This window comes from Phoenix dactylifera, chromosome 6 (genome assembly GCF_051530095.1).
Source record: "Phoenix dactylifera cultivar Ajwa chromosome 6, Ajwa_hap1_PhDact_Kaust_v1.1, whole genome shotgun sequence".
Lineage (NCBI taxonomy): Eukaryota > Viridiplantae > Streptophyta > Magnoliopsida > Arecales > Arecaceae > Phoenix > Phoenix dactylifera.
Window position 1 is genome coordinate 638,209 of NC_143195.1, and position 11,877 is coordinate 650,085.

Consider the following 11,877-nt stretch of genomic DNA (forward strand, 5'->3'; position numbering starts at 1 on the left):
AACATATTTAAGAGGATCAATAAACAAATAAATAAATAAATAAATGTCACAAAACGTAGGGCACCTTGCCGGTGTCAGCCCAAATGAATCTCTCAGTATATAGTCTGCGAATGAGGTCGTCTAATCAGCCACACTGTTCGCCTCCACGTAGACGTGTACAGCTCGAGAGAGACTATACGCAGCTAAGAGACTGCAAATATTACGTAGTAGCGGTCTAAAGCCAGTACCAAAGCCTTTGGCCTTGGATCCATTCGGTTACTATGATGAAGTCTCTTTCGAAGAGGATGCAGTCTGCCCCTACTACCTGCCTCGCAAACGTGACTCTCCCTCATGATGCCCTAAGTTCAACACTAACAACAGAGGTGTCAATTATTCTTCGACCTTCTGCCACTATTAATCTGGCCTTATGGTCCCTGATAACGAAGTCCACACCTTTAGTGCTCTCTTTCTCACCGATGCTGGCTGATAAGGAAGTCCATACTTTTAGTGCTTTATTCTCATAGATCCTGCCATCAAAGTTCACTTTTTTTTTCTTGCTTTTGATTAGCCGCAGGAGCGGTTACTCCCCTCTTACCCCGAGCTTGGCGGAGATAACAGCACGTGGTCCGCACCGGCTACGAACGAAGGCTTTTATTTCACTCGACTCGAGCGATTTTCTAGTCAATGGTAGTCTTTCTCCATCTACCCAAGCTTTCTGCAGCACCATCACCAAAGCTTTCTCTCAACCTAGCTACGTCCGATCGATCTAGAAAGATTTCAGTAGTTTCTCCCTTCGATTTTGATACATGGACGAATCTGGCAAGAAAAACAAACCTTCGGTTCGATCCCTGTGGGTGGTCAAATCCGTGAAGAAACCACAGGATCAAGTTTCTGCGGCCGGTCAGGTTTCGTGGAAAGCTGTAGAAAAATCGCCAGAACCGGTTTCCAAAGAATCGCCGGAAATATCAGCTTCAGTTGCCGAGGAAGCGCCAGAAGTGGCTGGGACATCGCCGGCAAACTCTTTGATCAGTGTTCCACTGCCTTCCGGTTCGTCTTCGGGCGAATCGGATTCAGAGAAAGATGATGTACCGCCTGCGGCTGATCGGCAGAGGAAGAAGAAGGAGAAAAGGCTGCCGGTATATGCGATTCCCGAGCATCTGAAACGGCAGATCGAGATGGATGCAGTGCCTGAAGTTCTCCATGAAACTCTCTCGCCATCAAATTATGGTGCCTATTTTGCCGTTCTGCTCTACGCAGAGGACTTCTACATTGAGGTCAGAGATACGTCCTAATTAAAAAAATATCATGTTGTTCTTCACTTAATTGGATATGAGGTGTTCATTCATGGTCAGTTTTTGAACAGAAGATCAAACGTAATTTTTTTTAAAAAAAATATTGCGTTTAATTGCTAAGATTGCAGAGTAATTTTAGAATTTATAGTTGCTAAATATTTGGTTAAACTATTCAGTAACATTTTAGGAAGCAATGGGAATCCAGATGAACGTGCAGGATGTGTGATTTATTTATTTATTATGAAGAGGGAGGCAGAGCCAACCAGCCTTTATTAGCAAAGAAAAGTTTACATAAATTATTTATAAAAAAATTGCAAGAAAACAAATTACAAAAGAACAATAAAAATCTTTTACAAAAAATAGTGGTATGTAAGTAGACATGTTAAATTATTCAACAAGCAAATCAATCTCCTAAGTAATTTGAAGGATCAATTATATAAGCTTTGTATTCCTTATATGAGTTAGTTTTCTTCTAAAAGATAGATCAACGTCTCTTAACGTGCGACGCCAATGTTGTGAGATTATTCTAATTTTGTAGACAAAAATCAAGCAGCTTCTCTGAACACGGATGTTTCCAAGTTAACAAGATTTTCTGCAAAACACAATAAATAGAACTTGATTTTTTTAAGAAAATTCGAGCATTTTGCTCCTTCTATATTTTCCAACAAATAGCAGCAATCAAGTGATCCGCAGCTTTTTTCATTAATTATTGGAATTTTTTATTTCTCCATTTAGTCCACATATTACTAGTGCTGGTAGGCCATCCTCTCAGATTTAGCTGCATTTTAATTGTTATCCATAAACTACGAACAAATGGGCACCTAATTAGTAGATGTGATTTATAAATGTGGAGGATGGACATTATGGAATTGGAAATATCTTTAATTATTATAAGCACATTATAGGAGAAGTTTGAAGGCTCGCCTGACGAGGACCAAAGAGGTTAAAACAAATTATTCCCTGAAGAGAAAAAAAAAAATGAAGATGTCTTAGCTTGCAAATTGTTAGTGACACCTCCCTGAAGGTGTTCTTGCAGCTCCTACAAGTGCTGCATATATTAAAACATAACTATATCCAAAAATACATAACCAATATGAAATTATCTTGCAAGCCAGATAAATAAGAACAATCGAATGGTTACTGCTATCGGCTTCTTGGATTGCCAATTTCTTTTGGGCAATCTAAGATAATAGAATGGTTATCGAACAAAAATAAATCTTATATAGAAGGTCGTGCTACATGGAGTAGATCGACCGTGCCTACCCAACATCTAGAACAAACAACAAACAATAAAAACAGATAAAAGGTGTTGGAAGAAAAATAATTATTGGAAACAAAAATATTTAATTAAAAAAAATTGTGCCAAGGCTTTCTCACACTTCTCACCTCACTCTCCTTCTCATTCTTTTCTCACACCACTCTAAAAGAGGCACCAGAAATCCTTTTAAATAGAGTTCATGTGAATCGGATGTTTGATTTCTACTCAAATTCAAAAACTAACACCCACTAAAAGAAAAAGTTTGGGCGAGGCACACTCCATTTATCCTCAGCACATCAAATTTCTCTAGCCAAACTAAGCTTTGGTAGCCGAACCGCATCTTCTAAGTGGCCCATACCAAGTATGGATGAGATTGCTGGACCACAACAATCAAGCCATACAGGAAAGGCAGTGTGGAAACGATATATTTCGATCTGTGGTGCGTCATTAAAAGATTTAAATGCCTATACAGAGTAGTTGCCACTAGACCTTGAATACATAGCACAAACCACTAAAATCAACTCAGAAGATGGCAAATATTTTTTCTTTCCCTTTACAACTGCTCATGAGCTATGTGATATTCTGAAATCCTAAGTCTTGGATATTGAATTTAGTTCGTTTTGCATCATTTTATTACCATGAGCAACTTATATGCATTTACTATGACCAGAAATGGACCAATTTCCAGTTGTATAGAGTACCTCTGGAGCTGGATAACAAAAGGTGGAAGAAGGTAACGAAGAAGAAGAATAGCTGCAAGAGTGCTTGGAATGATAAGAAAACATATGTGTCATTCGAAATCACTTCCATTCCTGAGAGACGACCATATCTATTATCAAGGGACTATGTCTTTGTGCGACGATCAGGAAAGAAGACCAGATTTGAGGTTAGTATCTATAATTTGGAAATGGATTGTTTAAGATCAGTTCAACCTTGCACGTTTATAATCACATTTGGATTGTAATTTTGTGTTCCTAGAAGTAACACGGCATGGATATACTCTGAAATTCTCACCAACTACAAGAAGATTTAGTATTAAGAAAAAGCAAAAGCAGAATTTTAACCCGGAATCTTCATTTCCTCAAAAAAAAAAAAAAGAAAAAAAAAAGCAATCTTCATCTATGCAATGACATCATATGCTCAATTCTTTTATTATAACTAAATTCATCCCATCATTTTGGTGAGCGTTGGAGATTACTCACCGCAAGACAACAGAAGAAAATTATAGAACAAGCAAAACCAAGTCTTAGATTCCTGATATGTTCTATCGACAAACAAGCTGTAAAATAAAATAAAAAAAATAAGCATATCAAACTTTTTGGGTCATTTCATTTTTTTTCTTGAGGTAAAATTCCTTTGAAGGACATAATTTTTCATTCTTTTGAACCAGGGAAGAGTGATTGGGGTGGTAAAGAGTACTCACGTATTGACCGAGTTTGGAAATGATCTTCTCTTACAGTATTCTCCATCATACAAGTATGATGTTAAGTTTTCCTTCAATAGAACCTGTTTAAAGAGATCTCACCAGGCTGTGGAAGCTGCACTAGCTCCTTCGTTTCATCATGTGCTTTTCCCAAGTTGCCACCCAAGAACCGCAGAGATCTCTCTACCATCTGCAACTTTTTTGAATCAACGCCTTGGTGTTCATCAAATCTCAGCAATCCACAAAATTATACGGCTCAAAGGGCCTCCCCCTTATCTCATAAATGGACCACCTTCTGTAACACAGAATAATTCTCTCTCCAAAGCTGGCACTACCATTACAGAAGCAATCCTCGAAATTTACTTCCACATGGATACCAGCCGCATATTGGTGTGCTCTCCTAAAAACCACACCTGCGATACACTCATCAGTTGCTTGAACAAAAGAATCCCAGATTCGGATCTGTTTCGGGCCAATGCTAGTTTTCGGGAGGTTGAAGATGTGCCAGATGATGTCTTCCCGCTGTGCTCGCATGATGGCGAATGCTTCTCCAGTCCTCCACTCTCTGTTCTCCAGAAGTTCAGAGTGATAGTTTCAACTCTTATGACTTGTTTCAGGCTTCGAGACAATGGCATCAGCCCTGGCTATTTCTCTCATATTTTCATGGTGGATGCTTCTTCAGCCACCGAACCTGATGCAATGGTGGCACTGGCAAACTTTGTAACAGATGAGACAGCAGTTGTGATAGCAGGTTCGCGAACCAAGTATGCAGATAGAGTGCGTTCCGACATGGCTCGAAGAAATGGTTTGAAGAGATCATACTTCCGTAGACTGATGGAGAGCGAGCCATACTCGAGCAATGATCCGCTATGTGTTTGCAACTTGGATGAGGAGAGCGAGAACTAAATAGTGTCATGCAGCATATCCTATGATGTTTCTTTATGTAAACTCTGAATTAATCTGAAGTTTTGAGCCTGGAAGGTTTGTTATATATAATGGATCAAGTGCCCACAAAGTCAGCATCTTGTGTTCAAGTTGCTACAGTCGTAGCAGCTGAAATTCCTGTGCCTGCAGGAGATTGGTTTTTTTTTCACGACACCTTTGCATATATATATATATATATATATATATATATATATATATATATATAGTCAGTCTTGTTGCATATAAGCAGCTGAACCCCATGCATGGATCTCCCTCCTTGCAACTCTGAAATCCTATTTCGGCATGAGCATATAATAAACTAGCAAGAGCCCCTCGCTATACGCACGGGGGAGCTCAAAAATTACATAATATTTGATGGCATGATTATAATTGCATAGGATACTTCTCTAAATAAAAAGTATCGTATCTAGATGCTATATATTTTTTTAAGCATGGCCTCCTTAGAGGCACTACGATGAGGAAGCTGATGAAACAATGTGTATGTTGAGCATCTTATGTGAAAGTTTATGTACCAGCACAGACGGTTGTATGCCTGGAGAAGCGGTGAAGAATAGATAGGACTTGAAGAACAATAATACTTTGATTTGATACTATATTAGTATGTTATACTTGTTGCAGGTTAACAATTTTGCAAGGTAATACCTTTAGCACATGAATGCCTCTCTCTCTCGCAAAAAAAAAAAGTGAAAGTAAATGCACTAAACAGGAGTATACCAAAACAATGATATGTGATTTGTTACGCTCAATTAATAGAATATATAATAGTTAGAAATCTTAGCCTGTTGGTCTCACATTGCTCTAGCAAATATTACAAAACCACATAGCCGATTTTAAGGTGATCTAAGCTGGAGTTTGTGGAGCTACAGTAATAAAGGATTTTTATATATATGCAAAAAAAAACTATAATAAGAGCTAACAGAATCCCTGTTCAATATGTTTTGAACATTTGTTTTTATTTTTTCTAGATAAAAGACGCATAAATCATGAAAGCGCAAGAACTAAATTTTTCTAAAAAGAATAGCAAGAACGATAAAGGGCACCAAAATTTTATATTTACAGTATCAAAGTTTTAAAACTTGGTTGCATCTGCATCAGCACCAAATTAGTCCAATCCCAATTTAAATACAGCCTAAAAACCATAAAAATTTTCAGCACAATAATTTCTAGGAACAAATTCTCTAGGGGCAACATAGGTTTCGTGGCCAGGACCAGCAAGAGAAGCATTGTGCATAACAAATTTGCAGCAATAAAAATGAGTATAAATTGGAGAGAGAAAATTGCAAACCCTTGGCTAAAAGGATAAAAAAGCATTCTGAAGAATATATATATATATATATATATATATATATATATATATATATATATATATATATATATATATATATATATATATATATATATATATATATATATATATATATAGGAGTTATTAGACCCGACTTACAAATTCTTCAATGACTGCCATGGTACCACCAACTATTTTCTTCAACCCATGTCTTATCTTGGCATTCCTCTAAAACCCAATAAGCTCTCTAAACTTAATTGGCTCCCATTGGTGGCCAAAATCGAATCGAAACTCTCAGCTTGGAAAGGAAAACTTTGCTCCTTCAGTGGCAAGCTTACACTTATAAATGTTGTCCTCTCCTCTCTACGCTTATATTATGTCTCTCTTCGAACATCCAGCATAGGTTATCAAAAAAATTGATTCCCTAAGAAGGCACTTCCTTTGGAAGGGCTCAGATAATATCCAGGGGCTCTCATATGAGATCAATTGGGACAAAGTTTGCATGGCTAAAGAAGCAGAGTGTTTCGATATTAAAAATCTCAAAGATTTCAGATAAGCACTGCTTTCCAAATAGGCTTGGAGGTTCCTCAAAAGAGAACCAGATCCATGGAGAAAGCTCCTGTCTTCTATTTACTTCAAAAAAGTCTTGCTTTCTAGCTCCTAGCTGGAAACCTAAAAGAAAGTGCTTTAATTTTAGAATATATCCAAATATCTAGTTGGAAATGATATTGATAAACTATTCTGGAAAGACTATTGGATCATGGACACTCCCATAAATAAAGCCTTTAAGAACGTTGTGTTGAAGGTTGTCATGCATTCCCATCTATTATTGACTTCCTTGAAGCAATTCACTTGAAAGAGGGTTTCCTCGTGTACGTGTGTTAGCATAATTTTCAAAATGGCATCCTCATTAAAAGTGGCTTACCAGAATCTATGTTGCTTTTGATTTATATATTTAGCTCAAGTGAAGTATTAAACATCTACAAAATAGCATGTCCAAATAATGCATGAATTGCAATCAACCAAATCAAGTTTTGAATTAATTAGCACAAGCCTGATTACTATGTTTTAGTTCACACACATTTGACTCAACAAGGTCTGCTAACCTAACAACAATCTCAGCTAGTTTAAATACAAAGAAATTTAATTAACTATAACTCAAGTTGCGTTGCAACTTACATTTCAATAATTGACTTGTAAGAAAACTCAATTCATATTTTTGGAAGAGAGTTTGGAACAAAGAGGGATATCTTTCATAGACATTCCATCAAATACCTTGCAAGTGGATACTAAGCCAGAGTGTTTGACACACATGAAGATAGTGGTCTTCTGGTTGAAGAGATCGGCGTCACAGTTGCTGGTGGAGAGGGCTGGGCACGAATTTGGGCCGCCATGGGGAGGGAGCAGGAGGCACTATAACACTTGAGGAGGCGAAGAAGGTGAAGGAGGAGTAGAGAGAGCGAGCAGCGGTGGAGAAGGAGGAGGTGATGTGAAGGAGGAGGGCGGCATGATGAAGTTGAATGCAAAGGAGGCAGTTGTGGATCCCTTGGAGGCGATGAGGGCCAGCAGCAACATCGATGGCAGCGATGAGGAAGTTCTCAAGAGTGGGGCAGGGGCAGAACAGAGGAAGGGAAGGAGGAGGAGGAGGAGGAGAAGCTTTTGTGGTGAAGTTTGAGATTGAGGATGTGGCTGTGGGCTTCTCAGAGGCGGCAGTGGCCAATTATAGCATCGAGGGTGGCGGCAAGGAGCGAGAGTAGGTTGGGAAGGGACGCAGGAACAGAGTTTTTTCTCTTTCTAAAGAAAATAATAAGATATTGTTGGCGGAGGCCGGTGTGGGCCAAGTCAGCAGGGCTTGCTTGTTCGCGGAGGCCGATGTGGGCCAAGTCGCAATGGAACGCCAAGGGGGTGCTTAGGATGGTCGGTTTAAAGATCATGGTTAAGCCTTTACTATTACGTGCGGTTTTTAGTAAGATGGCAGCGCCTACGGTCCTAACAGTGGTATCAGAGCCAACAGCATAGGTCCGATTCCTAGTATAAGCGATTAAAAAATAAAAAAAATCCCTTGCTGGGGGCCACCCGTGGTGGAGGCTGGTGTGGGCCAAGTTGCAATCGAATGCCGGAGGGGCGCTTGGGATAGTCGATTTAAAGATCATGGTTAAGCCTTCACTTTCACATGTGGGTTTTAGTGAGATGGCAGCGCCTACGGTTGCAAATTCTTTTTGCACCCATTTTGACTATAAGTCAGACCTACCGTAATATAGTTTTTAAGTTGAAACTATTGAACAACTTACTGTACAATTTGAGTTGTAGAGATGAGCTACCACAATATAATTTTGATTTAAAACTATCGAGCACAATTGAAGTTGCAGATATGACCTACCACAATATAACTCTGAGTTGAAACTATCACGCAACTTACTATATAATTTGAGATGCAAACATCACCTACTGCAATATAATTCTGAGTTGAAACTATCGAGCAATTTACTATATAATTTGAGTTGTAGACATCCAAATAAGCAAGTTAGTCTGCACTTGCAATTTGTGCTGCATGAGATTCCAATTATGAAATTCCAAACAGCCCATAATTCTTTTTTGATTTAACATATATAGCAATGTAGGGTCACCTCATCCATTACATAATTTAGTTTAGTTTTGGTAAGATAATATTCCACTAGTATTAAAAGCCGTTTGATGGTTAAACCAACTTTTGAAGTTGTTTTGGATTGTACTCCCAATTATGTTCGGCAAAAGTTCTAATAAATCTTTATAAGGCCTAGTGATCCTGTGTGAGAGTGGCAACTTGGGCTAGACCCAGCAACCCGCTAGAACTTGCAAATTTGCATGCAGAAATTTATATTTGGGTTAGCCATTTGGCAACCTAAGAAAAACCAAGTTCTCTTGAACATGGCAAGCTAGAGATTGGTTGCCATCCTTCTGATTTTCACTAAGGAAACATGACTCAAATTTCAAGCCGTCAAACCAAATCCTAAGCTCCAAACGTTTTTGACAAATTTCTAGAAAGACAACATTGTGTTTTTACTTCAGCAGGATGGTTTGTTTATTTTTTAACATCCTAGAATTCTTTTATGAACAAGCAAAAGTTATCTATTGCTATATATTATTTTTGTTATCTATTGAACTGATTCAAACTTGAGAGTGTTGGGTATGGTTGCACGGGATGGCATCAATTAGAGTCGGTTTCAATATTTCTTGACCAAACCTAGAAGGAATCACCCTAATTCTATACCCCAATGCATCCAAGTGTCCTAGTTTTTGGGATACTGCTGCGTTTAGCAAAGAATACTTGATTCAAATCTGCTGTCTTTATTGATATTTCCCGAAAAAGTTCAAGAATAAAGCTTGTGATCTACTGAACACAATTTACTCAAAGCTGAACAGTATAAATCCATTAAACTCAAAATACCAAACATAGGCTCAACTACACTAGAATATGATGATGATTATCTTTTATTTTTTTGCGAGACACAGAAGCAAAAGAAGAGAGAATACAGATTTGTATTCACACTAATTAGATACTGAGAGCAAAACCAAGTTCAGCAGCAAGATCAGCTACGCTTTTTTATTTTTTTATTTTTTGGTACAAAGCTGCACTTTTTATTTGCACTCGATCACTCAAACGGTCCAGAATTACATACAGAAACTTGCATGCTGATAGACCCAAGAATTCTGGCTTAGAATGCAGAAGGAGCTTTGAAAGTGGAGAACTTACTGGCCAAGCACAGAAGCTTTTCCCAAACCGATAATATTTCCTTTAAACAAGAGAGAGATTGATCGAGAGAGAGCCATCTCAATCCCAGAATCTGGGGTCCAATGAAGAGAGGAGGAGAAGATGGGATGGCGAGGCACAAACAAAGAAAGAGGGAGAAAGGGAAAGCAATAAAACCCTAACTACGTCGTTCCAAGTGCACAAACCTGAACCTCTTTTTCTTTCTTTTTTTTGCCCTCCCGACTCCATGGAAGATAGGTGTGCAGAACGTACGCCAGAACAATCAGCGAGGCTGCTCGTCCTCCCTCCTGCCCGCCGCCGGCGAGCCCGACAAGGAGGCGAGGAGGTTGAGGTGGCCCTGCACCATGGGGAGGTAGTTCCCGTCGACCCTCGCCGCCGACGCGTCCCCGACGGGCTGCGCGGCGGCGGCGAAGCTCCCGGAGAGCGACGCCGGCGGCACGACCATCTCCGGCGCCGCGAAGCTCCACAGCTGCCCGAAGTCCTGCCGGGCCGACACGGCCCAGAAACCGCCCATCGGCCCGAGTCCGACACCGCCGTTTTTGGCGGCGGAGTCGTCGTCGTCGTCGTCGGCCTGGAGGCGCTTGCCGAGGATGAAGGGAGCGGGGGCGAGGTGCTGGGGTTTGTGGTCGAGAGGGGGGGCGGAGGAGGAGGCGGAGGCGAAGGAGGAGTGACGGAGGGTCGAGAAGGAGGCTGGGGTGGTGCCGGTTCCGGTGGCGGCGATGATGGAGGGCTCGGCCTGGCGGAGGAGCCACTCGATGGTCTGGCCGTCGGACTTGTGCCCGAGCTCGCGGGTCAGCTGGAAGACCCGGGCGGCGCAGACAATCGGCATCCGGATCCGGCGGCCGCGCCCATCCACCTTGCTGTGCCGGTCTTTCGAGGTCGCCTTCTTCACCGCCAGCGGGACTCCGTTGCCGTTGCCGTTACCGTTACCGTTGCTCCCCGCCGTCATCTGTTGGCGATGAGCTGAGAGAGAGAGAGAGAGAGAGAGAAAGAGGCGATGAGTTGGAGGAGAGCAAGGCCTGATGATGGAGAGGCAGGAGGGGAGTGGAGACAGAGGTAAGAGCACAGGGACGGTGAAGGGAATCAGTCTATCAAGTTACAGTCACTCTCGGTGAGCGAGCGAGAGCTGTGTAGAGCCTGATATTTGATTGATAAGGAGAAGTGGTGGTCTGAGTCTGGGTGCGAGCGGCGAGTGGTAGGTAAAGATGGATATCCTGTCACTGTCGATGTCGAGTGAGGGGCTCCGTGGTCCAGGCCGGTTACAGGCCCACCAAGGCCCAATTAACATTTAACACAACTGCCCTCCCCTCCATGGACCGACCACTTCAATTCCTTCCCCGGAGGCGGCAATACGGTAAAAACTCAGCCATCAATCGCATGAAAGTAGCGGAGGCGGTGAAATACCGTCATCTCTTGAAGCTGAAGTTGAATGGGCCAAGAAAGTATATATATATATATATATATATATATATATATTTATATATTGTATAATAGAAGTCCATATGCGACGGGCTTGAGTGAAACCAACAAAATCAGAAAAGATAATACAAAAGATAGGACATAAATGCGTGGTCTTCCCAATAGATGTTCACGAGGAGACGACGAGACTCCGAAGAGGGAAAGGGCAGGATTGTTAGATGCTCCTTTCACGCATGGGTTTAGAGACGATGTACAAATTTAAGAGAATGCCATTCATTTCCGGCCAAACTGAGTAATTTTTCCAGTTCCGGTACTGCATGCAGAGGCTGGTAGTTGAGAAAGAACGGGAGGAATTGGATAAGTCGTAGCAGGAGCGCATTAAATAATGCAAGCCAGGAGAGAGAGCGAGAGAGAGAATGTGAACTCCTATAGGACGGGAGAAATAGGCCGTTGTGGACTGACACGTGGGTAAAAAATCCACGCTATCTCATTTGTTCGCAGTAAATTCAAAAAAAAAAAAAACCG

The 11,877-nt window shown here is 40.9% G+C and overlaps 2 protein-coding genes and 1 long non-coding RNA gene across 4 annotated transcripts; 1 reads left to right on the forward strand and 2 right to left on the reverse strand.

The window, feature by feature from the left end:
- Positions 1 to 330: 330 nt before the first annotated feature.
- LOC103712459 (putative RNA helicase SDE3) lies at positions 331 to 4,967 on the forward strand. Of its 2 annotated transcripts, none has more exons than XM_088724268.2 (3): positions 331 to 1,253; positions 3,218 to 3,415; positions 3,920 to 4,967. In XM_088724268.2, exons 1-3 carry the CDS (start codon positions 786 to 788, stop codon positions 4,856 to 4,858), a joined length of 1,605 nt encoding a protein of 534 aa, XP_088580394.1. In that variant the 5' UTR covers positions 331 to 785; the 3' UTR covers positions 4,859 to 4,967. The 2 variants fall into 2 exon arrangements, with proteins under 2 accessions (XP_088580394.1, XP_008797208.3); XM_008798986.6 differs by having other exon boundaries at positions 333 to 1,253; positions 3,200 to 3,415.
- LOC120110908 (uncharacterized) lies at positions 3,650 to 9,129 on the reverse strand. The gene is made up of 2 exons (XR_005512032.2): positions 7,458 to 9,129; positions 3,650 to 5,161 (listed from the first exon to the last, which is right to left on the reverse strand). It is a non-coding gene; the product is annotated as an uncharacterized LOC120110908 (long non-coding RNA).
- A 609-nt stretch (positions 9,130 to 9,738) lies between these two features.
- LOC103712458 (transcription factor TCP7) lies at positions 9,739 to 11,130 on the reverse strand. The gene has a single exon (XM_008798985.5). The coding sequence runs from the start codon at positions 10,880 to 10,882 to the stop codon at positions 10,196 to 10,198; it is 687 nt and encodes a 228-aa protein (XP_008797207.2). The 5' UTR covers positions 10,883 to 11,130; the 3' UTR covers positions 9,739 to 10,195.
- Between the last annotated feature and the right edge of the window lie 747 nt (positions 11,131 to 11,877).